At 58.0% G+C, this 27,731-nt stretch overlaps 3 protein-coding genes across 8 annotated transcripts in view; all 3 read left to right on the forward strand.

Annotated features, from left to right (window-relative positions):
• The window catches only part of MTMR14 (myotubularin related protein 14), a 29,814-nt gene extending 19,427 nt beyond the window's left edge, over positions 1-10,387 (forward strand). For 2 of the 3 annotated variants that reach the window (XM_031607061.2, XM_090148287.1), the window contains exons 18-19: positions 7,304-7,459; positions 10,030-10,387. In XM_031607061.2, the coding sequence (XP_031462921.2) occupies positions 7,304-7,459; positions 10,030-10,207 (334 nt within the window). In that variant the 3' untranslated portion in view covers positions 10,208-10,387. The remainder of the gene's footprint in view (positions 1-7,303; positions 7,460-10,029) is intronic. The other variant, XM_031607078.2, reaches the window with a different exon arrangement.
• Positions 10,388-10,760: 373 nt separating this feature from the next.
• Positions 10,761-16,224, forward strand: CPNE9 (copine family member 9). Of its 2 annotated transcripts, XM_090148292.1 has the most exons (20): positions 10,761-10,890; positions 11,847-11,887; positions 11,961-12,007; positions 12,214-12,317; positions 12,522-12,561; positions 13,105-13,181; positions 13,384-13,447; positions 13,521-13,624; positions 13,693-13,797; positions 14,262-14,303; positions 14,390-14,465; positions 14,541-14,594; positions 14,668-14,729; positions 14,912-14,958; positions 15,027-15,208; positions 15,334-15,461; positions 15,555-15,657; positions 15,752-15,809; positions 15,884-15,957; positions 16,072-16,224. In XM_090148292.1, the coding sequence occupies exons 1-20, from the start codon at positions 10,814-10,816 to the stop codon at positions 16,222-16,224; spliced, it is 1,638 nt and encodes a 545-aa protein (XP_090004418.1). In that variant the 5' UTR covers positions 10,761-10,813. The 2 variants fall into 2 exon arrangements, with proteins under 2 accessions (XP_090004418.1, XP_090004417.1); XM_090148291.1 differs by having other exon boundaries at positions 14,390-14,594.
• A 369-nt stretch (positions 16,225-16,593) lies between these two features.
• On the forward strand, positions 16,594-27,605 carry BRPF1 (bromodomain and PHD finger containing 1). 3 transcript variants are annotated; one of them, XM_090148283.1, is made up of 13 exons: positions 16,594-17,303; positions 18,455-19,414; positions 21,044-21,200; positions 22,298-22,429; positions 22,819-22,947; positions 23,820-24,132; positions 24,680-24,994; positions 25,580-25,867; positions 25,950-26,097; positions 26,445-26,581; positions 26,674-26,792; positions 26,967-27,121; positions 27,208-27,605. In XM_090148283.1, exons 1-13 carry the CDS (start codon positions 16,684-16,686, stop codon positions 27,410-27,412), a joined length of 3,678 nt encoding a protein of 1,225 aa, XP_090004409.1. In that variant the 5' UTR covers positions 16,594-16,683; the 3' UTR covers positions 27,413-27,605. The 3 variants fall into 3 exon arrangements, with proteins under 3 accessions (XP_090004409.1, XP_031462903.1, XP_031462897.1); XM_031607043.2 differs by having other exon boundaries at positions 24,683-24,994; positions 27,229-27,605; XM_031607037.2 differs by having other exon boundaries at positions 16,595-17,303; positions 27,229-27,605.
• Positions 27,606-27,731: the final 126 nt, after the last annotated feature.

A 27,731-nucleotide genomic window follows, 5' to 3' on the forward strand; every position in this document is an offset into this window, starting at 1 on the left:
ACTGCAGAGTGAAAAACTCTGGATGCTGGTGATGAGCAGGGAGGCAAGCTGTGAGTGCTGGGACAGCCCTGAGGGTTTCTTCTGGAAGGCCGTGTTCTGTGGTGCAGCTGGGAGATGGGGACTGGACCTGGGTTGCGGTTGAAATAGATGATCTCCAGAGATCCCTTCCAACCCCCATGATTCTGTGATTCTGGGCCTAATCTCATGCCATATAACAAAGGATATCTGGCACCCTTCTGAAGTCTGCTGCTGCAGTAGGGCAAGGTAGAGCGGTGAGCTAAGCTAGGGAAGAAAGAACAGAGCCTGTGGAGCAAACACCACGCATTTAGGCCGACAGGGGATAAAGAGGCTCTTAGATAAGAGGTTGCTGTTAACAGCATCAAACACTTGTGTTGTCTCTGCAGGTTTTCTGATGAGTCTTTTTCTAGAATTCCCTTCATAATAGCCAGCAGCCACATTTTAGTACATTCTCATCACGTGGAAAATAGTGACAAACAAGTAGAGCATTGAAAATTTATATGACTGTTTACCAAGGTTCTTGATTTCAGAGCAAAATCACTGACAGTTATCATACGTGATGCTAACTGTTCTCCCCAGGGAAATAGATCAATAGGATGTTTTTCAGTTGTTGCTGGAGCCCACCTCTGCATTCACTGTCAGATGAAACAAGTCTTCCAAGAAGAAAGCATAATACTGGAGAGAAAGCAGCTTGTCTTGCAGTCTGCTGTTGTTCATAACAGCAATGCCACTGCTGCTGCGTGCAGTCTCATGCCATTCCCAAGACATAGCTGGCTGCTCAGTACTGGGCTGCATAAACTGCCTGGTAGTGAGCTTGCAGCAGTGCTTTGGAAGCTGTTTATCATGCTTCAGCTGTCCTCTGCTCTGTGGGAGTGAAGGAGGGAAACAGAGTAGGCAGAACAGCACCACAGGAAGGGGCTGATCGCAGTCCCTGGGGTTTGTGTTCCTGGGGCTCAGAGCTAGTAAAGCCAGTAATTAGCTTTCCTGTGGCTGTGTCTGGTTGAGGAGTTTATAAGCTTTTGGATGTTCAGTGCCTGTTGCTGTCAGGTATTTAGAACTGGCATCCCCAGGGCTCGAGGCAGCAGGCAAGCATAGTGGAGAAGCTTGTTACTTCCCAGGCCACAGTCTCTGGGGATAACTTTTCATTCTCCCAGTAAATAATTCTGAAGAGAATTTGCAGTATTCCCATTATAAGAGGTAAATGTTTTCTGGATTCCACTCTAAGCATTCCTTTATGACCTTTATACTAGTTTCTGTTGCAACGTAAAGTTTTTATAACCTTTCAACACAACAAAGGTGTATCAGTCCATCCGTGGTCCCTGTTGACTTTTGTGAACAAGGCAGCATGAAGGGCTGAGCAGGGGAAAGATGTGCATAGGGTGAAACAGAAGATAAGAGGGAACCTCACTCGATCTGAATCAAGAGAGCAGAAGAATCCATTGCGAGGCCAAAATGGTAAAGTCAACTGATGCAGAGGTGGTTTACCTGCTAGCCTCATGCTGGGTGGAGATGATGTACATTTGTATGCTTTCGTCTCTGGTGTCACCTGGGTTTCCTCTACTCCTCTCTGTGCAGGCTAGAGGAAATGAGCCTGGAGACCCTGCTGAGAGGGTGGAATTGTCAAGGCAACGGCTGAACTGAGCTCTTTGAAACCAAGTCTTCTGGCACCATTGTGCTCCTTTGCCTCGTAGTCCCTTGCCAGATCAGCTAGACTCTGATCTCTGCCCTGCCTGCCTCCTCAGGATACATAACACTGATAGCAGCTTTGCTAGCTGAGGACTTGAGCAGTGCATTGCCTTGTTGAATGATGACGTGGCTTACATCTATGTGGCCTGAGCATGGTACGGCTTATCTCCAAAGAGAGATTTCACTCAGTTTGGTTGTGTCAGTCTGAATTTGCCCAGCAAACTTCATGCAGGTAATGGTTATCACAGTATCTTCAGCCACCGTTTTTCATCTTGAAGGAAAAGCAGAGTCCTGTTTTGTGGGGAGAAAGAATATATCTGTGATGGAAGGAAGAGTTAACTTCTCTCACTGCCTGAACAATGCCAGGACTGGGATGGAAAGGCTGTAGCACAAAGACTAATCATGATGCCAAAAATACCTTTATCTCTGCAATACTGCTGCAGGTTAGCACCCTAGCCACTTAAGATGAAGAAACTACTGTACTTGACTTTCTAATCCTCTGGTTGTGTGGCCATAGCAACAAAACACTTAACCACTGCAGCAGCAGTAGAGGAAAAGTGGTTGCTTGTAAAATGCCAGCAGGCACCCTCCGGGCAGTTCGCATAAACAGCCCAGTCCATGTGCTGGCAGGCAGGGAACTCAGCAGGGAATGAGAAGGGAAAGCAAGCTGGCCAAGAGATGAGCAACATGTGAGCAGCTGCTGGGCAAGGAGCAGGTGAGCCAGTAGAAGCCGAGCCCCTCTCTTAGCTGGAGTGTGACAGCAGCCTCCTTATCAGCGCATCCTTTGAGTCCTGCTTTTCATCCAGATGTCCTGGGTGCCCGTATGTCCCCGGGTTATTCTCGTTAGGCAAAGCAGTACAAAGGCAGATTTGAAAGGCAGGCTCTCACTAGGCAGCCTTTCTAGCTTATCCCAGTGGTAAGATCAATCTGGTGAGGGCAAACGTGCGTGAAGATGCAGCACAGATGATTTACAGAATAGGACAAGGTGCATCTTGTTCTACAAACTGAGAGCTCTGAGTACAGCAGATAGTGTGTATTGACTCAAACTCCTTGCCTGTGAATGGGCACTGTTAGATGCAGACACAGGACATTGTTTGCAAGCCGCTAATAATCTAAGCATCCCATGACACTGCAGAAAAACCCTGTATCTGTGTCAGGGATTTAGTGTGTGTGCACATACTGCTAACGTGGATTAGCAGATGGATAATCTTTGGTTGAATGTGCTTTTGCTAAGTCAATTAAACAAAAGCTGTAGTACAGTAGTCTGAAGAGTTAAGCCATGGAGGAGCTGCTTTGGTCAACAGTCACAAAGAGCTCCCTTGCTGAAGGGCAAGACGTGCTTTGGTCTGGAGAGGGTGCAGCGAACACAGGGAGGGGCAGGGAAGCTGCTGTTCCTTAGCTTTGGGTCTTTTGTAGCGATGAGACTGCATGTGCACTGTGTGTTTTGCTCCTTACATCTGCCTGCCCTCGGAGCTGTATCTGCGATGCGACAGCAATAAGACTCGGGACAGCAACCGCAGCAGGACAGGAACTGCTTACAAGAACATTTTCTGGATCTATTGCAAGATGATGCCACCAAAGCAGCTTGCCAGGACTCTGGTTGGCACGTGACTGTGCTCCAACACGGTTGTGCTCACACAGCGCTGGCTGCTTGGGCTGCTACAGCACTAACAGCCTGCAGATAGCGGACTGGGATCCAGGCAGGGCCGTCAGCATGGCTCCCTGCCAACTGTTCCCACGCACAGGTGGGAAGGGCTGCCCTTTACTCCAGGTTGCCACAGTCTGCCTGCGCGTACGGTACCTACTTCACACTTGCATTTGAGGCACAGAGCATATGCTGGCAAATGAGCTGCTTCCTAAACAGCTCTAGGTATGTGGAAACATGGCAGGTGAGCGGGGGCAGAACAGGGCAGGATGAGAGCCTAGCTGTTGGGTGCTTGGCACTTATCTCTCTTACGTATTAAGGAATGGAAGGATTCCTGATTGCTGCTCTGCCTCCGGTATTGGCTCTTCTCTGGTAAGCGGGTGTCCATGTGCTCTGAAATACTCTATTTTGTGCAGCATGTTGCATGGGAAGCGCTGACCTAATTAAAAGGAAACATTTCAGGCTAGGAATTGCCAGTTTATGGACTGCTAAAGGTCCTTCCTTCTGTGAAAGAACAGCTTGCAGCTCATCTATGTTTTGCTAATCTAATTTTGTTAATTTTGCACTTTTGAGGGAGTTTCTTCCCACTCGTGGACCTGAGGAGGTGGGTGTGTGAAGCTCACTTTCATTCTCTTTCTGTCTGCCATTGGATGTCTGTGGCAGATACAGCAACTCGAAGCCTTGCTGTATCTCCTCTTTGCTAACCGTGTCAGCTTTGCTGTAGCTGTCCGGCTGCTTCCCAAGCCCCTCTGTGCTGTCCTTAGAGCTAATCAGCCTCTGGCAGAGCTGTCATATGTTACAAACCTGTTGTTCTTACAGGCTTGGGGCCTGGGCCTTTTATCCCAGCATCAGCAGCTTGCACTGAGGCACCAGTGAAGCCTTTTTTGGGTCTCTGCAACAAACCTTTGCAAGAAGCCTTCAGGGGCAGGAACACCCGGAAGATTTTCACCTCTGGCATTAACTAGATTGCACTGGTTAGCCTATAGATCTGGTCTTGTTCTCAAGCTCAGATTTTAAGAAACTCCACCACCATTGCAGCAAGCACAAGGTTTCTCATTTTGTCTTCCCATCCTTTCTCTCCCAGCCTTCGCCCCTGCTGTCTCGAGGCTGTTTAAGGTGATTGTTGGTTGTGATGCTGCCTCAGGAGCCTCCCTTGAGAAGAAGTTGGAGATAGAAGAAAAGTGCATCATGGTGCAGTTCTGTTGGCTGCACTCAGATATTTAAGCAAGGAGGAGTGACCTAGACTCAATGCAGAGTTGATCAGTTTATTCACTTAATCAGGTGTTTATTCTGCTGTCTGGAAGAGAGAAACCAAATCAGCTGACTTGAACTCATAGATTCTTGTGCCATTAGGTTAGATGCAACTTTCCAAAGTCTAGCTACCTGGAGCAGAATGGAGAAGCAGCACGTGCTGTCTGACAGTTTGGTACTGGTGGATTCCGTTTCTGAAGTCTGTGCTTTGGGATAGGGTTCCCTTTCCCACTGCAGATGGGTGAGAGATGGGAGCGTGGGAGCACACTGCTCCATAGGAAGGTGTCATACATCCACACCAGCCCCTCTCTGCTGCGTGGCCAGCGCTGAGAAGGAGCAGATGTGTTTGGGTGGTGTTTCAGCACTGCCACTTTGCACAGCTGCTTGACAGGGCCAGGGATGCTAGGAAGGGTTGGAGGGCTGCAGAGCCACGAGTCAGTCTTGTGGGAGGTATACAATGCTTTCATCAGCCTGTCAAAGAAGAGACTGAAGAGGTGACTTGGTCCACCTCCAGGAAATGTGTAAGATTGGTCTGCTTCTAGCCAACAGCCATGGAAGACAGCCCAGCAGCTGCAAGCTGAGGCTACGTACCCAAAGCAGAAAACAGTCGTTCATCCTCTTTATCAGAGATGAACATGACCCATTGAATGATACTGGACAGTGACATTTCTGATGTCCCTGGTGCCCTGGATCACATATTGTTCTTTTGCTTGCCACATGGGGCAGAGGCACCTCCTGGTACCACACTCTCCTTTTGCAAGAACTGCAGATTTCCATTTCAGCTCCCTTCATCTGTATATGAAGATCCCATCCCAAGCCCATCTCCACCTGCTCTGCTGTTCAGGCTCCCCACCTTCAAAACCCTTCTTTCTGCTTGGACCCAAGCCTGTCCTCTGGGCAACTTTGTACATTTCTGATGGTAACACTGTCCTTGTCTCCCTTCCTGTACCTAAGTCTGTTGCTTATAGATCTCTTCACTGCTTTAGCTCAAATTCTTGTCGCTCCATGTGTACCTAAGCTGCTCCTATTTTTCCTGTCTGCCTGTCCTGCACTTAGAGCAGTGAGAGTCTCTTCTTTCCACACTGAAGCACTGTTTCTCCAGTCCTGGTGTGCTTCTCTCTGGCTTCCTGCACCGTGCTTCCAGCACTGCACTGTGCTGTGCCTGCTTTCCTCTGCTCTATCTCCCAGAGGCAGGGAGAGGGATAGATGTCAGTAAAAAGCTGCTCCGTTTGCTTTATGAATTCCTTGTATCCCAGGGAGGGTTATCCCTGTCTCATCTCTACCAGTATGTGCCGCAGCTCCAGTTCCAAGGTAGGAGATGCCCTTGTTCCTACTGCAGTGTTACGTGCTCTAGGAAAATCATCTTTTTGGAAGAAAGCATTCTGCCAGAGCTAGGCACTCACAGCTGCTCTCTGAACTCACTTAGTTCACCTCACAGCCTGAGGACAAATGCTGCACAAGGCAGTCAGTACTCTGCTCTTCCCGTTTCTTCCTGTGCTGCCCTTCCAGAGCCTGGACCTGAAAACAGTGGCATTACCCAGCCTGCAGCTGCAGGATCACCAGTACTGCCAGGGGAAGCTTGTGTGCAGCTCGGGGCTGTATTTCTCGAGCTTGGATATATCGATCAGGCTCATTAAATGCCAGGCTTAGATCTGGATCACAGATAGGTTTCACCCTGCGTTCCCCCCTCTTGTGCTGTTCTCACCGAGGCCCTCCATGCTGTGGCAGATCCTGTGGCTCTGGCTGCTCTTCTGGCCTCTCGGGGAGCAGCTGCACTGCGCCACTGCTATTCTTAGCTGTGAAGACAGCATGCGAGTACCTGGCCCAGCAGAGCTGGAGCTCTTGCACTGCTCTGTGCCCGGCACATCTCAGATAAATTATCCACAAGATCTTGGTAGTGTGTAATTGAGTAGCTCTGCCACAGGCTGTGCTTCCAGCAGTGTGCGTGCTGCTGTGCAGCAGAGCACAGTAACGGCTCGCTCCCAGAAAGCTGAGACTTCTGGGTTCCACTCAGGTGATTGTGCCCCACTGCTTGGAGATTTTGGAGGGACTCCTCAGGCTCGCTTCTCAGCTTTCTTGTTCCCTGCTTTCCTGGTGGGGAGGTTACATCCTGCAAGCCTTCTCCTAATTATGTTTCATGTCTTAAAGTTGCGCCTCCCCAGCACAACCCGCCCTCCTAATCTGGGGATGGAGCTGCAGGGAGTGGGTGCCCCAAGGCACAGGGACAGTCCTGCTGAGCGCTGGTGGTACTATCTCTGCAGACTGTGGGTCTCTAAATCTTCCTCAGCAGCAAGGCAGTCACAGCCACAGCTCTCCATCAGGCTTTGCCATTGCCCTGGGATGCGCTCACAGCTGAAATGAGCAACAGGTGGATGCTCCACATCTGTGTGGGATTTGGGGCTGCTGCATCTCACTGAAGGGTCTCACCGTTCTGCATGGCCATCTGCTTCTCGCTAGCTTTGATCTGCCTGGCTCCTGGGGCACCTGTGCTGCGCGGTTGCCTCACCAGCTTGGCTCTCCTCACGCTTTCAGAGGAAAGGCCTGGCCCGGGGCCGAGCCAGCGCTGCATGCTGCCCTGCTGCCAGAGACCAGCACTGCTGGCATCGGCGCTGCTGGCGGCCGTCCCCCTGGCAGCGGCGCAGCGGGAGGCGTGTGGCTGATGACCTGACTGATGGCCCCCGTCTCCCTCTCTCTCTGCCCCAGATCGGCGGACCATTCTCTGCCCGGATCTTCCGTTTCCACAGACTTTGGCAGCTGGCAGATGGTGACAGGGTGTGGCAGTATTCGGGAGCAGGCAACCCTGAGCGCAGACGCCTCTCTCCCTTGCAGCTTCCCGGATGAGTTCTCTAACACTTGCCTGTAAGTGTCTACAATGCAGCATCTCCCCAGGCTCTCCCAGCTGGCTGCAGGCTCTGGAATGTTATCACCTGGTGCTCTGGAAGAAGCCTGGCAGCCTGTAACAAGCTGTCCCATCTTCGCTGCCCTGGTGCTTTCCATCTGCACGTTCTCTCACTGAGCTCTGAAGGAAACCCACATCTCTTCCATCCAGTGATGGGGGGCACGACGCTTTCTGTAGGAGAAGGCTTTTCTTTATCTTCTTTAAAGACAGTGAATTTGGGCATCCGTGGAAGTGAGCTTGACGGACAGGACTGCTTACCCAGATTTCTTGCTTTTGGATCTTGCTCATCTCCATCTCCCTGCTGGGTTCAGGTCCTTGCTGCAGCAGGAGAGGGGCTTTAATTCTGTCACCCTGCTTTGTCTGGTGGTGTTTGCAGGTGCTGCATAAGGCTGAGGCAGAGCAGCAGACCCTACATTGTGCTGTGTGGTACTGTGCAAACAGTGGGGAGGCACACAGCCCTCCCTGCATAGAAAGTCACCTCTGCAGAAGCTTGAAAGGCAGGAGCTGTGCTTTAATTGCTGTTAGAGCAGAGCCTTGGCGTGTGCCTTCAGGCTGCAAGCTCTCAATCAAGCAGCTGAAATGGCAGCTCAGGGGCTGCCACTGGCTGGCTGCACAGGCAGCGTGCCGCTAAAGCTCACAGTCTCTTAATGGAGATCTGAGTATATACTTTGGAGGTAGAGCAACATGAAAACAAATGTGTGCTGTGAGACACTGCCTGGTTTGGCTCCTCTGGGAGCTGCCTGCTATCTTGAGTAGATCCAAGCCCCATGCAGGGTGAGATTCACAGGGAGTGTGGGACACTTCTACTACCAGATCCCCTTTCTGCCTTGGCAGGGACACACTGTGCTGCTCCTGTAGTGTCTGGGCAGTGCTGGGGGATGGGAGCAGGAAGGAAGCAGAAGGGACCAAGGAGCAGATGTGTGATGCAGTGACTGCTTTGTGTCCCCCCAGCCCAGCAGTGCTGTCTGGCTGCTGAGCAGCAGCCAGGAGGTAACGTCAGAATGGGGAATGTGGCAGGGAGAAGCTAGGCACAGAAGCTATCTGGAGGCTCTTGCTGTTTGCAGTCTGGCTGCTTGGGAGATTTAAAGGGTGGGGAACAGCAGTGCTGCCTCTCCATTGGGAGTGCAGCTGAGGCCATGAACGCTTTGCCCCATTCAGCTCTTTGCTTGGGGTGCTGGGGGTAGCAGGGCCAGGCCCAGGCTGCTATTGAGAAAGGAGTGCAAAGATGCAGCACTGAGCCTGCCCCAGCACCGCCTCCTGCTCCAGTGCTGCTCAGGAGCCTGCTGTAGCTTTGTCCTGAGTGTTTGCAGCCCAGCACAATGTGAGTTTGGGGAAATTAAATTCCAATTAAACTTCTGCTTTGCATCACAGGGCAGGGCAAGGATGTGGCACTTAGGGACACGGGCTGTCAGTGGCCCTGCACTTCTATGCATACCACTCCATAAAACTGTCTGCATGTTAAGCTGACCCATAAAAGATGTGAGAGCCCAAAGCTGCAGGACCTGACTGCTGCACACACTCCCTTACCTCCGCAGTTTCCATCTGAGATCACTGAATATGGGATATAAGCACGCTCTGCTTTCATCCAGCTTCTTTTTCATGCTAGCAGCTTTGCAAGTTCCCCATCCTAATGAGGTTGCCAACGAGCATCTTTTCATGTGTTTAGAAACGTCGCCTTTCTTACTTCACCCTCTGGCTTCCCTTCATTACCAGACCCTGCACAGCGGCCGGGCGGGCTGTCGCAGCAGTGCTCACTGTTTACGGGCCTCCCACCATATCCTCTTGCTGCCATTTCCAGACTGAAGCTGTTGGCTGTGGGTGGTGAACGCTTCCATTCAAATGAGCTGTGCCAATTTCGAAGCGGCCCAGGCGCTGGGGAGATGAAAGAGAATTTCTGATGGGGAGGTTTGAGCTGTGCCCTTGGGGCGACCTTTGAGGAATGCCTTCCTCTCCGGGAGCCGCAGCGAGGACAGGTTTGAGCCATGGCACGTGGAGCTGCTGGCTCTGAATGGCCGCATTGCTTTTTGCCACTTCCCTCGTTGGGAACGTTTCGTCCTCTCCCTGCTGCACTCTGAGCCAGGGGCAGAGCTGAGCTGGAGAGGAAAGTGGGATCCGGGGAAGGCACTGGGGGCTGTGTCCCACTTGTGCACCGCCGCCTCCTGTCCCTGCTCTTTGCCCCAAAGCTACTCCCTGATGTGTGTGCAAAGGGGCAATGAGGGCTGCCTGCAGCTGAGGTGGAAGTGGCTGTCCAAGCACAGCACACGTGGCCGGGCTCCTTCTGGAAAGGAGGGCAGAGCCAGCACGGGAGGTGATGTCAGCCAGCACCGTCTGGGCAACGACCGCGATTTCTATGCGTCTAGGGTAGGGGGAGAAGCCAGGGGGCGGTGGAGGAGGAGAGCTGGGGGGAGCTGCTGGGAGGCTGCAGCGCTGGTGCCACAGCCGGGGCATTTCAGGGCTGGCGCTGCCTTACTGCAGGCCCCGCACGGCCGTGGGGCAGCCGCAGCGCTGACCTCCCGATTGTGTTTCCTAGGCTGGTGTCAGCGAGCGACCGCGAGTCCCGGCTGGAAGAAGTGCGTTCCGCCTTCCTGGCCAGCTACAGCCGGACCATCGGCCTGAAGGCCGTGCCCCCCAGCCCCTCGGGGGCCATCGGCGGCCTCCTCGAGCAGTTCGTGCGGGGCGTGGGACTGAGAGGCAGCAGCACGCTCTGAGAGCCGCCACGCTCCAGGACGGATGGATGGAGAACCGGGGTCCCCTGGCCGAGCCGGGACCCCCATCCTCGGGGGGGACGCGGGCACGGAACCGAGCACCCGCTTGTGATTACCCTGCTCGGGGCTGGGGAGCGGCGGGGGCTCCGAGGCGGCCCCGCAGTAAAGACCTCCGTGTGCCGACCCCTGGGCTGCGTGGTGCCTGGGCTGCGGGAGGCGGGCGAGCTGGGAAGAGCCGGGGGGCGGCGGCGCGGAGGAGCCGGGAGCGGCTCCGGCGGGGGAGCCGCCCGCTATAAATAGCGCGGCCCACGCTCCGGGAGCGGCGGCACCGAAATAGCAGCGCGCCGGGGCCGAGAGCTCCTCCGGGCGGGAGCCCCGACGGGACGGGAGTCGGCATCGAGCGGCCAGCGGGGCACAGCCCGCCCACCCGGCGGGAGCCGAGCCGGACGGCGTTCCCCCGGCCCCGCGCGCCGGTACCCGAGTCCGAGCGCTCCCGTTCCCGGGGCGGTGCCGCCGCCGGGGCCGCCGTGCCCGTGCCCGCCCCCGGGCGCGCCCGCTTCGGCGGTGCGGGAGGAGGCGGCGCGGAGCAGCGGCGGCGCCCGCGCGGGGATGGCGGCTCCGGGAGCGCTGGAAGCGGCGGCCGGCAGCGTGCCGGGCACCAAGGTGGAGCTCACCGTGTCCTGCCGGTGAGCCGGGGCGCGGGGGGATGCGGAACGCGTGGGGAGATGCTCGGGGAGTCCCGTGCCTGCTCTGCTCCGGGAACCCCCGCTCGCCGCCTCGGGCGCCCCCGTGCCCGCCGCTACCCGGTGCCGGCACTGCCCCGCTCCGAGACCGGCTCAGTGCCCGCGGGACGGGAGCGCACCGGCGGTGCCTCTCGGTGCCCCCGGCACAGATCGGCGGCCGAAGGGGGCCGAGCGCAACCCTGCGGGGGCCGCCCCGGAGACCCCCGGACCGGCGGGCAGGTGGGGGCGAATCACCCGTCCTGCCCGGGGCTGGCGAACCGCGCGGCACCAAACTCCTGCCCTGCGGCTGTGGGGCATAGCTGGGCCGGAGGCTGCGTTCTCCCCTTGCCGTCTCCCAGCCCCGCAGAGCAGCAGGTGGAAGGGCTGCGGGGCCGTGGGTACCCGCGCCTTTGGGCAGGGACCGGGGCTCGCTCCGGGACGCGACCGAACCTCTGGCTTTGCAGCCCCTCCGGGGCTCAGCCGCGCCCAGAGGCTGCTATCCGCGCTCGGGCCAGGGGTGCGGAGCCCCGCGCTGCGGGACGGGCCCGGCGGAGCCGCTGTCAGCGCGCTTCCCGCTGTCCGACCGCCGCGGCGGCCGCGGGGCGATGTGCGGTGCCCCCCCCGCTAAGTGTCCGCTTTCTCCTCACTCCTGCGCTCTCCATTAGCCGCTGCCGGCGGCACCGGGGAAGGTTTCGTGCTGTAAATGGGTTCTCTGTCACGTTCAATCACTGTCAGCGCCGGAGACGCTGCTCCTCTCCGTCCCACCGTGCCGCCCCTGCCCGGCCACCCGCCTGCCCCACGGCTGTGTGCAGCTCTCCTGCGTGGTGCCATCCCCCGACGGTCCACGCACGGGGGACACGAGGGGGACACGCGACAGGTTGGGTGCACACAGTCGCTCACTCGCAGCTCGGTCCCCCCAGGAACCTGCTGGACATGGACACCTTCTCCAAGTCCGACCCAGGTGGGTGGCAGCAGTGGCACCTCTGGGTGCAGGCACGGCTCAGCGTGGCACGGCTCTGCCCCTCTCTCCACAGTGGTCATCCTCTTCGTGCAGGGCACGGGGAGCAGCGAGTGGAAAGAAGTGAGTTCTGCACCTCTCCCAGTTCCCCGCCGTCCCCAATGCCCCGGCTCCTGGCTAATCCCCGGCTCGGTTAAATGGGCCCATATGGCCACCCGCTTCCACCCTAATGATCCCTCCCTGCCGCTAATCGGGGATTAGTGCCTGGGCAGCTGCGCTGGGGAGGGATGTGGGGAGATGGGGTTGCCCTCACAGAACCATCCCTGCAGTTCGGGCGCACCGAGGTGATCGACAACACCCTGAACCCCGACTTCGTACGCAAGTTTGTCCTCGATTACTACTTTGAGGAGAAGCAAAACCTTCGCTTTGACGTGTGAGTGCCTTGGCACCAATGGGGAGCACAAGGCTGGGGGGTGCCGAGCCTGTGGGTAACCTGTGGGAGACCACAACATTACAAAGCATTGCAGTGTGGATGGGCAGAGGGGTCAGAAATGGGGCGAGCAGGGGTCCCAAAGCTCTGTGTGGAGACAGGGATGTGCCCAGATGCCAGCTCAAAGCTCTGCTCTACCACTGCCAGCTACAATGTGGACTCCAAGAGCTGCTCCATCTACAAGCAGGTAAGTGCTCCGGACACCCCAAAGCCATGCCCTGTGCGGCTGCTCCTCGGTAGGACAGGCACCCCCAGCCTCAGGGGGCTCAACCTGCTCTTTGTCTCTCCATGCCACATTGGGTCTGGCAGAAGGTAGGCATCTGCCATGCTGGGGAACTGGTGCCTGTTGTGGGTGTGCGGTAGCCCTGGGGTGAAGGAGGGCTCCAGGACACACGGGGTGCCTCTGGAGGAATGTGTCTGGGACACATCTGGGGGGATACAAGATGAGTCCAGGGCAGCGGGCTGGCTCAGGGGCACAGGATGGGACCGGGACACAGGGTGGGTGCACGGGTTGATTGTAGGGCTGCAGGATGAGCTCAGGGATACGGAGTGGCCTTGGGAGTGCAGGAGGGGTTGTGGGCTATGGACGTGGGCTCCTATAGGGCACCAGGTGAGCTCAGGTCATCTGCAATCCTGTGAGGAAAGAAGGCTGCAGGCTGGGGATGATGAGAGGGTGAGGGGGCTGCAAACAGGAGCCCCCAAGGATTGAGCATGCTCTTCCTGGGTGCAGGACTTCCTGGGGCAGGCATTCGTGGCACTGGGAGAGGTGATCGGGTCCCAACGGGGCCGTCTGGAAAGAGCCCTCACGTGAGTCACATCCTGTGGCAGGGCTGGGGGTCCCACACTGTGCCCCTGGCCGCCCACCCCGCTTCAGGACACCCTGCTGGCCATGCTGCCCTATGTCCCTATGCACGGCTGGGGACACACCTGCAGCATCGGGCCTTGCGGAGCGCCCTGCATCCTGCCCCTGTGCTGTCCCCACTGTCCCCACGCTGGGCTGTTGTCTCAGGGGGGTCCCAGGGAAGCGGTGTGGGACCATCCTGCTGCTGGCCGAGGAGCTGAGCAACTGCAGGGTGAGTGCTGCATCTGCACGCTACCTGAGTGTGTGGCAAGGAGCAGGCTGGTGGTGACAGTTCCCATCCCCAGGACATCGTCACCATGCAGCTGTGTGCCAACAAGCTGGACAAGAAGGACTTCTTTGGGAAATCCGACCCCTTCCTCGTCTTCTACCGCAGCAACGAGGACGGCACGTGAGCGTGGGGATGTGGGGTGCAGGTGTCCCTGCACAGCATGCCCTGACTCTGCCCTGTTCCCGCAGCTTCACCATCTGCCACAAGACGGAGGTGGTGAAGAACACACTTAACCCAGTGTGGCAGCCCTTCACCATCCCCGTGCGTGCCCTCTGCAACGGTGACTACGACCGGTGAGGATGGTTTTGTGGGGCAGCCTTGACCCACCCCACACTTTGGCCCCATCCTGCAACCCCTGGTCCGGCCCACAGCCCTGGACACATCTTGTATCCCCCAAAATGTGTCCTGGCCACATTCCTCCAGAGCTGCCCCATATATTGTGAACCCATTCTGCACCACAGGGCTACTGCTGTGGTGTGTGCAATGGGGCAGCAGTAGGACAGGACACAGCATTTCCTCACAGCCAGCATGCAACTCTAAGCTGGGTTCTTAGTGGTGTTCTTTTTTTTTTTTTTTCCTTTTGCAACCCAAATTACAGAAAAGCTTCCCCTCCTCCCCCCACCCACCCCAGAGCTCCACTGTGACCCAAATTTCCTGTTCCCCTCCCTGGGCATGCAGTGCCACTGATGGCACACTGAGCCCTGGGCACGCACTGTGGGCCATACCAGCAGCTCCCTCAGCCCCACTTTACTTCCAGCACAGTGAAGATTGATGTGTACGATTGGGACCGGGATGGGAGGTGAGGCTGTGCCCCAAAGGGCAGCAGAGAGGCATCAGGGTGTTCCTCATCCCATGACACATGCAGCCCCTGCGCTCCTCCTGCAGCCACGACTTCATCGGGGAGTTTGCCACCAGCTACCGGGAGCTGTCTCGTGCACAGAGCCAGTTCACAGTGTATGAGGTAGGGCAGGGGCCACAGTGGGGCAGCTTTGGGGGCATGGGGAGCCCCACAGCAGGAGCTGCCTGGTGCCCGCAGGTGCTGAACCCTAGGAAGAAGTGCAAGAAGAAGAAATATGTCAACTCCGGCACTGTAAGTGAGGCTGGGGTGCTCCTGCAGCTCGCACCCACTGCAGGGTGCCGGCTCTGATGCCCCATGCCCACAGGTGACTCTGCTCTCCTTCTCCGTCGAGTCTGAGTTCACCTTCGTTGACTACATACGGGGCGGGTGAGTGGGGCCACGTGACCCCAAGCTCCCAAGGGACAGGGACAGGAAGGCAGTGATGGTGACACTGCAGCTGGGGGTGCCGAGATGGCGGCTGCAGTTGTGGGGTGGGCAGTGGGGCTGGGGGAGTGGGCGGAGGTCACGCCGTGCCTGGGGCTGGCAGCCTCCTTCACTCTCCCTCCAAGGACACAGCTGAATTTCACCGTCGCCATCGACTTCACGGCCTCCAACGGTGAGCGTAGTGGTGGGAGGGACCCGGGCAGTGGCACTGGGTGGGAGCTGATGGATGCTGTGCTGCAGGGCTGCCGTCGCAGCCCACGTCGCTGCACTACGCCAGCCCCTACCAGCTGAGCGCCTACGCCCTGGCACTCAAGGCCGTCGGGGAAATCATCCAGGACTACGACAGCGACAAACTCTTCCCTGCCTACGGCTTTGGTGCCAAGCTGCCACCCGATGGCAAGATCTCCCACCAGTTTCCCCTGGTGCGCCCTGGTGCAAGGCTGAGTTGAACATTTTGTTGCCGGGTGTGGGGCAGCCCGTGGGGTCGGGAGCAGCCAGCCTGGCCGCGTCCTACCCAGCACCATGGGAGCATCCGTCCCATCCCCAGAACAACAACGTGGACAACCCCAGCTGTGCCGGCATCGAGGGCGTGCTCGAGTCCTACCTGCAGAGCCTGCGCACCGTGCAGCTCTACGGGCCCACCAACTTCGCCCCCGTCATCAACCAGGTGGCCGGGTGAGCGCTGCAGGGCCGTCCCCGTCCCACGGCCACGCCGTGAGGGATGATGTGGGGAGGCTGCTGGAAGGATCCCACGCCGTGTCCCCACAGCACGGCTGCCCAGGTGACCGACGGCTCTCAGTACCACGTCCTGCTAATCATCACCGACGGCGTCATCTCCGACATGATGCAGACCAAGGAGGCCATCGTCACCGTGAGTGGCCACGTGCCACCGGCCCGGGCGCCGCGCAGGGCCTCAGTGCCGCCGGGCGCTCCGAGCCTACGGCTGCCGCCCCTCCGCCCCACAGGCCTCCGCGCTGCCCATGTCCATCATCATCGTGGGAGTGGGGCCGGCCGAGTTCGACGGTGAGCGGGGTGGGCCGGGGACAGGGAGGGGCCGGGGGGGCCGCCCGCACGCAGGGTCTGACGGCGCCCCCCAGCCATGGAGGAGCTGGACGGGGACGAGGTGCGCGTGTCGTCGCGGGGACGCTACGCCGAGAGGGACATCGTGCAGGTGAGGCTGCGGGGCCGGGCGCGGGGCGGCACCGGGCCCTCGCTTCCGCACGGGGCCGCCGTGCGGCCGTGGCCGTGGGGCAGAGCTCGGGGCCCGGCCCCCCGCTGCCCCCAGTTCGTGCCGTTCCGGGACTACGTGGACGAGGCGGGCAGCCAGGTGCGGAGCATGGCGCGCCTGGCCAAGGACGTGCTGGCCGAGATCCCCGAGCAGCTGCTGTCCTACATGCGGGGCCGCGGCATCGAGCCCCGCCGCAACGCCGCGCAGTGACGGGAGCGGCGCGGCCGCGTCACCGCCGGGTCCGCTCGCGGAGCGCCGCGCGCGGGGCTGCGCCGCTGTCACCGCCCGCAATAAAGCGCTCCGACCGCACCGGGCCGCTGCGGGGCGGCTTCTCGTCCTTGAGATTCGCGTCGGCAGATTCGCCGCTCGCCGTGCGGCGCCGCGTCCCCTCCTCTTCGGGGAGCGCGCTCCGTTCTCCTCGCTCCGCTCTCCGCCGCTCCTCCCGCCCCTCTCCGCCCGCCCGCAGCTCGCCCCGCCCGCTTCGCGGGCGCGGTGGCGAAAGTGCGGTTGCTAAGGCCGCCGCGCGCTTTACCCAGCGGCGCCCCGCGCTCCTCCATTGTTGCGGGCCGGGCCATGGCGCGGGCGCGGGGCCGCTGAGCGCGGCGGGAGGCGGCAGCAGGGCCGGGCCTCGGCGCCCCAGCGCCGCCCGCACGAGGCCGAGGCCGCGCCATGGGGGTCGACTTCGACGTGAAGACGTTCTGCCACAACCTGCGGGCCACCAAGCCGCCCTACGAGTGCCCGGTGGGCAGCTGCCGCAAGATCTACAAGAGCTACAGCGGCATCGAGTACCACCTGTACCACTATGACCACGACAACCCGCCGCCGCCGCAGCAGCCGCCGCTCCGCAAGCACAAGAAGAAGGGCCGGCAGGGCCGCGCCGGCGCCGCCGACAAGCAGTCCCCGAACCCCTCGGAGGCGTCGCAGTCTCCGGGCCGCGAGGTGATGACCTACGCGCAGGCCCAGCGCATGGTGGAGGTGGACCTGCACGGCCGCGTGCACCGCATCAGCATCTTCGACAACCTGGACGTGGTGTCGGAGGACGAGGAGGCCGCCGAGGAGGCGCCGGAGAACGGCGGCAGCAAGGAGAACGGGGAGAGCCAAGCGGCCGCCGCCGCCGCCGCCGCGCCCAAGTCGGCCAAGCAGAAGAGCAAGGAGAAGCGCAAGGACTCCAACCACCACCACCACCACAACGCCTCGGCCGGCGCGGCCCCCAAGCTGCCCGAGGTGGTGTACCGGGAGCTGGAGCAGGACACGCCCGACGCGCCGCCGCGCCCCACCTCCTACTACAGGTAGCGGGGTGTCCCCGGCCGCCCGGTGCCGCCCCGCGGGATGGGGGCCCGTGGCCACGCAGCTTTCGGGTGCCGCCTGGGGGCTTGCCTGCGCTCTGGTGCCGGTGTGGTTATAAGGGCTGAAGGGGAGCTCGTGGCAAACGTGGGGAGCGACTTCTTGCGGTCTCCTAGTGATGGGGTGAGGGGGAATGGGTTTAAACCGTTTAGGTTGGACGTTGGGGAAAAATCCCTTCTCGGAGGGCACTGAGTCACCCAGAGCTCTGGGTGCCCCATCCATGGAGGTGCCCGTGGCCAGGCTGCTGTGTGGCAGCCAGCCCGCAGCAGGGATTGAGCTGGGTGGGCTTTAAGGGCTCTCCCAACCCAACCATTCCGTGGGAGAAGGAGAGAGTTGTTCTGCCTTCCCCACTGCGTTTTGGAGACGCCCTAGGATAAGTCAGGAGCCCTCCAGCAGCAAAGTTCAGCTTTAAGCTGTGTGCATTTGCAGGCTTAATGTGTTCTTGTGGCCCTATGGGTTTTCCATACGTGGTTTGTTAATTGGGCAAAATAAGCAGAGCCAGTACTGAGCATTGAAGCGATGCTCTCACAGCCATCTCTGCCCTCTTAGCCACCATGCTGCCTGGGAGGCTGGCACCAAGCTGCAGGCACAGAGGAATAGTGTGGGCTTGTGTCACGCTGCTGGAAAAGAGAGCTCTCCATAAGATGTCTGCATAGTGCTCAATGTTCTGCACTGTGACTGCTGGTCATTGCTGGATGGAGCAGGACAGATGGAGCAGGGTGCAGGGCCTTCTGGCTTTTCCCCACAGTTCACTTTGCTTTACCCACAGGTGGCAGGAGGCAGAATTACCAAAACACGGCACTGCCTGCACTCCGTTTGCAGCAGGGCCAATGCTCTTGTGTCTGGGGAACAAGGTTGCTGCCTCCAGAGCACTGAGTGCCTACTTGCTGGCTTGTGCAAGTTCCTGTCTTGAGTGACAAGTCTCCAATGTCTGCAGCTTGTTATTTTGTCTGAACACCCAGCTGCGTTGTTTGATACCCCAAGCAGTGCAGCAGCACCTCCAGCTTCTGAGCGCTGCTGCTGCTTTCCTGTTTGTTGGGTTTTTTTTTGGCTGTAATATGCAGAACTCTCACCCTCCTATGCTTTCCCCTTCCAGGTACATTGAGAAGTCAGCAGAGGAGCTGGATGAGGAGGTGGAGTATGACATGGACGAGGAAGATTACATCTGGCTGGATATCATGAACGAGCGGCGGAAGACAGAGGGCGTCAGTCCCATTCCCCAGGAGATCTTTGAGTACCTGATGGACAGGCTGGAGAAGGAGTCGTACTTCGAGAGCCACAACAAGGGGGACCCCAACGCCTTGGTTGACGAGGATGCCGTGTGCTGCATCTGCAATGACGGGGAGTGCCAGAACAGCAATGTCATCCTTTTCTGTGATATGTGCAACCTGGCCGTGCACCAGGAGTGCTACGGGGTTCCCTACATCCCCGAGGGACAGTGGCTCTGCAGGAGGTGCCTGCAGTCACCCTCTCGAGCCGTGGACTGCGCCCTGTGCCCCAACAAGGGCGGTGCGTTCAAGCAGACGGACGATGGGCGCTGGGCACACGTGGTCTGTGCCCTCTGGATCCCAGAGGTGTGCTTTGCCAACACGGTCTTCCTGGAGCCCATAGACAGCATCGAGCACATCCCACCCGCGCGGTGGAAGCTGACCTGCTATATTTGCAAGCAGCGCGGCTCTGGGGCTTGCATCCAGTGTCACAAGGCAAACTGTTACACCGCTTTCCACGTCACCTGTGCCCAGCAGGCTGGACTCTACATGAAAATGGAGCCCGTCCGTGAGACGGGAGCAAACGGGACCTCCTTCAGTGTGCGCAAAACTGCCTACTGTGACATCCACACCCCTCCAGGTTCTGTGCGCAGGCTTCCTGCACTTTCCCACAGCGAGGGGGAAGAGGAGGATGAAGAGGAGGAGGAGGAAGGAAAGAGCTGGAGCTCTGAGAAGGTGAAAAAGGCAAAAGCCAAGTCTAGAATCAAAATGAAGAAAGCGCGGAAGATCCTGGCAGAAAAACGAGCTGCAGCACCTGTGGTTTCTGTTCCCTGCATCCCCCCCCACAGGTACAACTCGTTGCCTTCCCCTTGCTGTGGAGAAGCCTCTCCCTTCTCACCATCTCATGTCCCACTTTGCGTGCAGGCGTTATCTTTTTGCACAAATGCTTTTCACATTGCTCTTCCCCAGGGCTGTTTGTGGTTTCCTCTGGCTTTCCCGCAGAGAGGAGTGAAATGTGCAGCCCCACGAGGTGCCTGTACAGGAAATAGATGCCGCTGGCTTCATGACAGCAACCGAGCTTGGCCGGAGGTGGCAGGAAGCAGCTGGGGGCTCCCAGAGCTCTTCTGTGTGTTGGAGCAGGCTGCAGGATGAAAGCAGAGGCCACCTTTTTGCCACAGCTGGCCCCACACAGCCCTGCTGTTTCCCAGCCTTGTGGCATGCCTGTGGTGCACAGCTGGAGCTGGGCAGGGCAGCATTTGCCTTTGTGGCCATGAGTCACCAGCTGGGTGCTCCTCACTGCAGCTGGAACACCACACTGGAGCTGTACTTGCTGGCCCTCAAGTCGCAGCTGTCACGGCACGGGGCCACTGCCTCCTGGCAGGGCTCCTTCAGGGCTCCTGTGGCTCTGTGGGCAGTTTGGGGGACTTGTGTGGGCAGTCTGTGCTGCAGGATTGATGGCTCCGTGCCATGCTGTTTGTGTGCCAACCATATGGTATGGCTCACTCGCTCAGGGTATGCTCCATAACCCGAGCCTCTCTGTTCCCACGTGTGGATGCACTGGCAAGCTGTTCGTAGGCTTTTTCTGCTACCCTCAGGCTCACGGTGAAACCCACACTGAGATAGAAGCTGTTAACCTCACCCCAGGCCTTCCTGTTGGGATTAATTATTCTTCAAGGGCTGTTGCCAGAATGCCAAATGTCTTCCTGTAGAAGCTGTGCGTAGCCAATGACAGCAGATGAGGATGCTGTCTGCCTTCAGCTGAGGCTGATGCAGGTCAGATCACCGTGTGTGAAGAGCTGGCCCTGCAGGACATGGAGATACGGGGTCCACACTTCAGTCCCACCTAGCAGGGCATCTCTTAACTGCACTGGTGGAAGAGGCTGTCTCAGTTACTTCAGGCTTTGCCATTGTAAAGAGGAGGAAAACCCCTTTTGTTTTGTTTGGGACTGTTCAGGGTAGTCCTTCCTTAGCTCCGACAGCAAGCTCTGTTCTGCTAGCGTCTGCCTACCCCTCCTCACGCTTTCCCAGATTTGTTCATGCTACAAACTCCTCGGGCTGCCGAGCTGTCTGGTAATGTTTGAATAGGGCCTTTGTCGTCTTGGGTGGCCCCTCGTTGCCAGCATAATAAGCCGGGTGAATCACAGCTTTGGGACAGCCGTGCCGCAGTCTCGGGGCCGCAGGGAGCTGTGAAAGGCCCAGCTGCCGGTGCCCCTGCCTTGCACCCCAACCTGGAACAGTCAGGAGGAAAGGAAAGAAAGGAAAAGGCCTTTCAGAGAGACAAGGCTGAAAGTTTTTTTAGTGTAGCTGTCGCTGGTGTGCTGCTGCCCCTTGTTCCTTGGCCTTTCGGGGATTTCTGCTAAACAAACATGTGTGCTCAGTCTGAGGAGCTCATGGGTGGCCTCACTGCTACACTGGGGCTTCTACTGTGGCCAGGTTTGCTTTGCTGATTGGGTTTGTGGTTCCTCCTCCTTCTTCAGGCTCAGCAAGATTACCAATCGTCTAACTATCCAGAGGAAGAGTCAGTTCATGCAGAGGCTGCACAGCTACTGGACTCTGAAGAGGCAATCCCGCAACGGTGTCCCTCTGCTGCGCCGCCTTCAGACACACCTGCAGTCTCAGAGGAACTGTGATCAGGTATGCACTGCTTTTTGGGGTGCTGAGGGGCATCCTGGGTGTCTGCGTGTGCTTCCTGCGCCTTTGCAGCTGTGGGCTCAAAGCGTTTGCTGCATGTGGTGGTGCCTGTGGGCTCAGAAGGGGCTGGAGAAAAGAGCTTCACCTCCCGATGAGTAAAGGGCAGCCCCAACTGCCTGCTTTTGCTGCTTTACCTTCTCCTCCACTCTCAGCATTCAGAGATTTGCCAGACGGATCCGCCTTTGGCAGCCTGCCATGGGAAGGGAAGCCTGCCCTGTTGTGTGCAGGAGTTAGCTCATTCCTCTTGCTGACATTAGGCCAGCAGCTGTGACAAAGTTGGCAGAAGTGGCTCTAACCTGAGGCCACTTGTGTCAGTGGGCATTGAGAGGGGTGGACAGGAATCCCCAGACATGGTCTGGAAGAAACCAAGGCCTCACAGATCCTGAAATAGCTGTGGGAACGATCCCTGTGGGTGGTGCTGTCAGCCTGCTGTTTGCCTCAGCCTTCAGTCAGTGCTTCACAGATGTGAGGTTTCTCATGCCAGAGGAAGATCTTTCCTCTGACTCCCTGTATAAGCCTTTCTGAGCCCTTTGAAGACTGTGATCAGGCAATCCCACTTTTGCCTCCTCTCATTTTTATTTGCTGGAGAAGAATTGAAACTACTTCTGCTCGTCTTTGGCTACATTAGCAGAATAAAAGTCAGCATATTTTTTGATTCTCCAAAAGTGAAGGTAACCAGAGCTGTCTTCCCATTTTGCCCTGTTGCCCTTCACTAGAGCTCTGGGCAGCTGCCTGGACCCTGTTATTGCTGCTCTGTGGTCCTGGGCAGCTACCTGCATGTGGTCATGTTAGGCAGAGTGTTTCCAGAGTTCACTTTCTCACATCCTCAGGGCTGGGTGACCATGGAGCAGATACTGAGCTGTAGGCAGCATTTGGGCTGTCTCTGTGTTACCCACATGACAGGGGAGCTGGGATGTTCACTGAGGCAGCGGGTCAGGCGCACTGGTTCCCTGTACAAGGGAAGAGCCCTCGCACACAGTCAGGAAGGAGGAGATGGGAACACTTCTCCTATCAGCTCACAGTCTCTGATGTTCCTGCAGAGAGACACTGAGGATAAGAACTGGGCCCTGAAGGAGCAGCTGAAGTCATGGCAGCGCCTCCGCCATGACCTAGAGCGCGCGCGCTTGCTGGTGGAGCTGATACGCAAGCGGGAGAAGCTCAAGAGAGAGACGGTAACAATTGTTTGCCCCTCCTTGGGGAGCTGCTGGGGTGGGCGTGAGCACGGGCTCTCCTGAGTGCTAGTCAGTTGCCCTCTGTAAGCTGCACGGTGGGCACAGGGTCCCCTCGGTTGCGCTGTGCCCTGCCCCGGCAGCTCTGCATGAAGGTGGCTGCTGTGCAAGGCTGATGTGGGAAACGTGGGTGCTGGGGCCTGTGCCTCACCTCTGCTCTCTAGAGATGATGTTGAGGTGCATTGCGTACCCCCCCCCCATGCAGTCCCTATTGAGGAATGCGGCCCCACTGCAGCAGGGAGAGGTGGCACTGTCCTGTGGGTCTGCTAAGCTGCTCCTGGAGGCTGTCCCTGGGGCAGGATGCTCAGTTGTGCTCTGTTCTTCTGTTTCAGATCAAGGTGCAGCAGGTGGCACTGGAGATGCAGCTGACCCCCTTCCTCATCCTCCTCCGCAAGACGCTCGAGCACCTGCAGGAGAAAGACACAGGCAACATCTTCAGTGAGCCGGTCCCTCTGTCTGAGGTAACAGAAATCTACGAAGTAAGAACCCCCTCACCCAGATTTCTACTTCACTCACACTTGTCCCTTGCTCACACTAAGGGCTGCCCATGGGGCTCTGCTCCAGAAGCCCTCTGGGCAGCCTGCTGATGGTTTCCAGTCCCGACACCACGCACTCAAGGGGGATGTGTGCAGCACTGCCTATCCTAGGAGAGCCAAATGCACAGCAGAAGGGGTGGTGCTGGCAGCTGCTGACGGCCAGCAGCACAGCACTCAGCTCCTCTGCTTTTGTTACTGGTGATTTCCCACTGTCTGTGACAGGTTAGGTGCTTCTGCTGGGAAAGGCAGAATTCCTGCACTCAGCCCCAGGCAGGTGGCATGCTCTTATGTGTCCTCCTGCAAAACCCTTTGCTTGGTAACAGGCTGAGCACAGCACAGAAATGTCCCTTCTGGGGGCAAAGGAAGTGATTTCTGAGAACATCAGTGGTGATTCCCTGCTTGGGAAGATGGGAGAGGGAGTGCTAGTGCTGTGCAGCTCTTGGCAGCTGGTGAGCTTGGAGGTGTCCTGGCTGCGTGGTCCCACCCACAGCTATTACTCCCACCCAGACCAATCTGTTCTACGTGTCTGTACTTACCCTCATCCCTGAGAAGCTGCACAAAAATGTTTCAAAGTGTGTGTCTGCTCTAATAGGTTGAGTACAGCACATGGACTCTAGTCCAGAGGCATTGCTGGGCCACAGCTCCTCTAGCTGCAAAGGCAGGCAGCTTTTCCAGATGTGCATTTGGACAGAGCACTGGGGAGCAATACCTGATTCCTCTAACAACTGTTTTCTTGGAGCAGGTGGTACTAACGGGGGTCTCCAGGCTCTTTAGCACAGGCTCTTTTCTCAATACAGGTCCCAGACTACCTGGATCACATCAAGAAGCCGATGGATTTTCAGACAATGAAGCAAAACCTGGAAGCGTACCGTTACCTGAATTTTGATGACTTTGAGGAAGATTTCAACCTGATTATCAACAACTGTTTGAAATACAATGCCAAAGACACTATCTTCTACCGGGCAGCCGTCCGTCTGCGGGAGCAGGGAGGCGTGGTTCTGCGGCAGGCTCGACGGCAGGCGGAGAAGATGGGCATTGACTTTGAGACAGGCATGCATTTCCCACACTGCGTGACTGTAGAAGAGGCTCAGGTCCAGGACATCGAGGATGGTGGGTGCTTGTCCCCTGTCCTCGTGTAGGAGAGCTACTCAGAGCTTAAGTCCCAACAGTTGGGCGACTTAAGGCTGTTCTTGCTGTCTCCTGCTGGGCAGTGGGGAATGCCACCAGGAACAACTCGCCTGAGAAGGGTCATTTTAGGGTCCTCCTCTCCCTGTTTGAGCATGTGAAGGGCTGAAGGTGCAGTTGAAGGGTTCAGGCAGTAGAACTTCCCTACACTTGAATACTTCAGAGTCACTTCAGCTCATGTATTTCTGCTGTATCCTTCCTGTTACAAATCCCTTTCTTTTTTATTGCTGTATCTTGCCTCAGCTGATGGGAATCCTTAGCATTCCCTGTGCTGCAGATCAGCTTGCCTTCCCCAGTAGTCCCAACTAGCTTGCTTTCCACAGGGCTCTTTCTCAGGGTGTCTTTTGGTAACATTCTGTGCTCATGGGTGTTTGGTACTGCATTATTTTCCTACTGAAGGGAAGTCCATGCCCTTCTATGTAAAGGGTCTCCAAAAAGTTTCTGATTCCTTTCATCTTCTTTGTGCCCTCAGAAGACATGCGACTGCTGCTCTCGGAAAATCAGAAGCACCTGCCCTTGGAGGAGCAGTTGAAGATCTTGCTGGAGCGGCTGGATGAGGTCAATGCTGGCAAGCAGAGCATAGGACGGTCCCGCCGGGCCAAGATGATCAAGAAGGAGATCACAGTCCTGCGGCGGAAGCTGGCACACCCCCGGGACCTGGGCCGAGATGGGTTGGAGCGGCACAGCTCCTCTGCCAGGGGGGTCCTGCAGTCACACAACCCCTGCGAGAAGGACCTTCAGACAGACAGTGCTGCTGAGGAGAGCAGCAGCCAGGAGACTGGCAAAGGTACTGCTCCAAAATGCTGCTGTTTGCTGGGGAATGGCAGAGAACCACACCTGGACAGGCTGTGTAGTAGAGCTAAGGCAGGGGGCCCTGCACACAAACCTCACCCATAGCAACTCCTTAGGATCCAGGCAGGCGGTCTGTCTGGAGGATTCCCTCATCTCTCACCACTTTCCTTGCTGCTCACTTTCCCCAGGCTGACTGCTTGCTTGCAGCAGGGAATGGCCACGCTCCAAATGCTCTGCAGGGGCTGGGAGCGAAGTACATGCCAGCTGCAAGCTCCCTGGTGCTGGGAGCTGATGGGAGCAGGTGCTGAGCCACGCTCCTCAGAGCGCACAGCTCAGTTGCCACCTTGCAAAGTCCCTAGGCAGAGCCAGCAGGTGTCACTGATGTTTGTCACCTTGGCATTCTGTTCCCCTAAGACCTGAAAAAGCAGGCTCTCATACAAGCAGGAGCATTTAGGAGCATCGGTTTTCGAGGTTGCAGTGGAGCTTTGAGAAATGAAACTGTTCCTTTCGGCCACTGCCACCCCTTCCCTGACAGGTCCTGCAGGCTGTGGCTGATGCCTTTTCCTGATCCCTCCTCCAGGTCTGGGTCCCAATTCTTCTTCCACTCCAGCACATGAAGTGGGCAGGAGGACCTCAGTGCTCTTCTCCAAGAAGAATCCTAAAACTGCAGGACCTCCAAAACGTCCAGGACGCCCCCCCAAGAATCGAGACAGCCAGATAGCTCCTGGGCATGGGAACAGCCCCATAGGCCCCCCTCAGCTCCCCATTATGGGGTCCTCCCAGCGGCAGAGGAAGCGGGGGCGAAGCCCACGGCCCAGCTCCAGCTCCGATAGCGACAGCGACAAATCCACCGAAGACGCTCCCATGGGTGAGTGCAGCAGCCACAGCACTGCAAGAAGCACATCAAGGGCACCGTGCCCTCCTAATGCTCCTCTGTTTGTTATCTGCAGACCTGCCGGCCAATGGCTTCAGCAGTGGGAACCAGCCAGTGAAGAAGAGCTTCCTGGTGTACCGCAATGACTGTAACCTTCCACGCAGCAGCTCCGATTCCGAGTCCAGCAGCAGCAGTAGCAGCAGTGCTGCCTCAGACCGTACCAGGTATGTTGTCTGCCTCTGGGTGTGCCACTGCCACGGGCATCTGCTGGGTGAGGTGTGTTACTGTGCCTCTCCCTTTCACTCTCCTGCTGGCCAGTGCTAGAGGGCTGCAGGCCTGGGTGTGGGATTTGTGCTTTTTTTTTTGCTCTGTACCATGCTTGGGTGAGCGTACACTCACCCAGGTGAGGCAGGGCTACGGGTTCCAGGCAGAAACACCATTGGTCTGCCTTTTGTACGCCTGCTGAGTCCATGGTGCTGGGTGAGCTTTCTGAGCCCTCACGATGACACTCAGAAAGCAGTTTCTGGAAGCTCAGTGTGACTGCTGCTCACAGCTCTGCTCCCTGTCTTAGCACAACGCCCTCAAAGCAGGGGAGGGGGAAGCCCTCCTTCTCCCGCGTGAACTTCCCTGAGGACAGCAGCGAGGACACATCAGGAACAGAGAACGAATCCTACTCTGTGGGTGCCGGGCGAGGCGTGGGGCACAGCAGTAAGTGTCACAGCTTTCCAGCCACACACCTGCCTGTTCTATCAGCCGCAAGGGCCGTGTCTGAGTCCTCTCTCTCCCTTTTCTTGGTGCAGTGGTGCGGAAGGGCATTGGCCGTGGTGCAGGGTGGCTCTCTGAAGATGAGGATTCTTCCCTGGACGCTTTGGATCTGGTGTGGGCCAAGTGCCGGGGCTACCCCTCCTACCCGGCACTGGTGAGTGTGGCCACCTATATGCATGTCCCAGAATCCCATCCCAGTGCCAGGGATAGTCTTCGTACCATCAGTGGGATGAGAGGCGGGCTCACAGCTCTTGCTTCTGGAGGAACGGAGCTGTGACCAGGGTGGGTTTAGTCCCCTGCCTCAGCATCGGCCCCTCCTCCCTGGCAGATCATCGACCCCAAGATGCCGCGAGAGGGCATGTTCCACCACGGCGTCCCCATCCCTGTGCCGCCGCTGGAGGTGCTGAAGCTGGGCGAGCAGATGACTCAGGAAGCGCGCGAGCACCTCTACCTTGTCCTCTTCTTTGACAACAAGCGCACTTGGTGAGGCCTGGGGGGGTCGGGGAGGGGCTGGGAAACCGGCGGTGCCGCCGGGGGGAGCGCGCAGCCGCCCGTAACCCTCAAACGAGGTGGCTCCCCGCTCCCCGCAGGCAGTGGCTGCCCCGCACCAAGCTGGTGCCGCTGGGCGTCAACCAGGACCTGGACAAGGAGAAGATGCTGGAGGGCCGCAAGTCCAACATCCGCAAGTCGGTGCAGATCGCCTACCACCGCGCCATGCAGCACCGCAACAAGGTGCAGGGCGAGCAGAGCAGCGACTCCAGCGAGAGCGACTGACGCACCGCGGCACCGGGCCCGCTGCAGCTGGCCTGCGGCCTGGGGGGGCTCCCCCCGCCTTCCCGGTGCCCCCAGAGCTGTAAATACTGTACAGCCCTGCCCTTTAAATTATTCCCCCCGGGAGGGGGGGGGCGGCCCCGGGAACGGAACGGGGGCGGCGGCCCCGCGCTCGGACGTGTTTGTATTTATTTTGGAGGAAAAAAAAAAAATCTATTGGTTCGTACGGAGCCGCCCTGCCCGCCACCGCCGTAACGGGAGTGGGGCGGAGGGAGGGACAAGGTACTTCCGGGGTTGGGCCAGCGAGAGGCCGGAAGTGGGC

The sequence above is a fragment of the Phasianus colchicus genome, chromosome 11 (genome assembly GCF_987193195.1).
Source record: "Phasianus colchicus chromosome 11, bPhaCol1.hap1.1, whole genome shotgun sequence".
In the NCBI taxonomy this organism is placed as follows: Eukaryota; Metazoa; Chordata; class Aves; order Galliformes; family Phasianidae; genus Phasianus; species Phasianus colchicus.

What these genes read in the sequence shown, in the direction of transcription:
- CPNE9 (XM_090148291.1), top strand. Translation starts at nt 10,814, where the DNA reads ATGGCGGCTCCGGGAGCGCTGGAAGCGGCGGCCGGCAGCGTGCCGGGC. An exon ending in GGAGCAGCGAGTGGAAAGAA is followed by an intron (nt 12,008 to 12,213) that starts GTGAGTTCTGCA and finishes CCATCCCTGCAG; the next exon opens with TTCGGGCGCACCGAGGTGAT. An exon ending in GTTGACTACATACGGGGCGG is followed by an intron (nt 14,730 to 14,911) that starts GTGAGTGGGGCC and finishes TCTCCCTCCAAG; the next exon opens with GACACAGCTGAATTTCACCG.
- BRPF1 (XM_090148283.1), top strand. Translation starts at nt 16,684, where the DNA reads ATGGGGGTCGACTTCGACGTGAAGACGTTCTGCCACAACCTGCGGGCC. An exon ending in GGTCCAGGACATCGAGGATG is followed by an intron (nt 24,133 to 24,679) that starts GTGGGTGCTTGT and finishes TTGTGCCCTCAG; the next exon opens with AAGACATGCGACTGCTGCTC. An exon ending in CACCGAAGACGCTCCCATGG is followed by an intron (nt 25,868 to 25,949) that starts GTGAGTGCAGCA and finishes TGTTATCTGCAG; the next exon opens with ACCTGCCGGCCAATGGCTTC.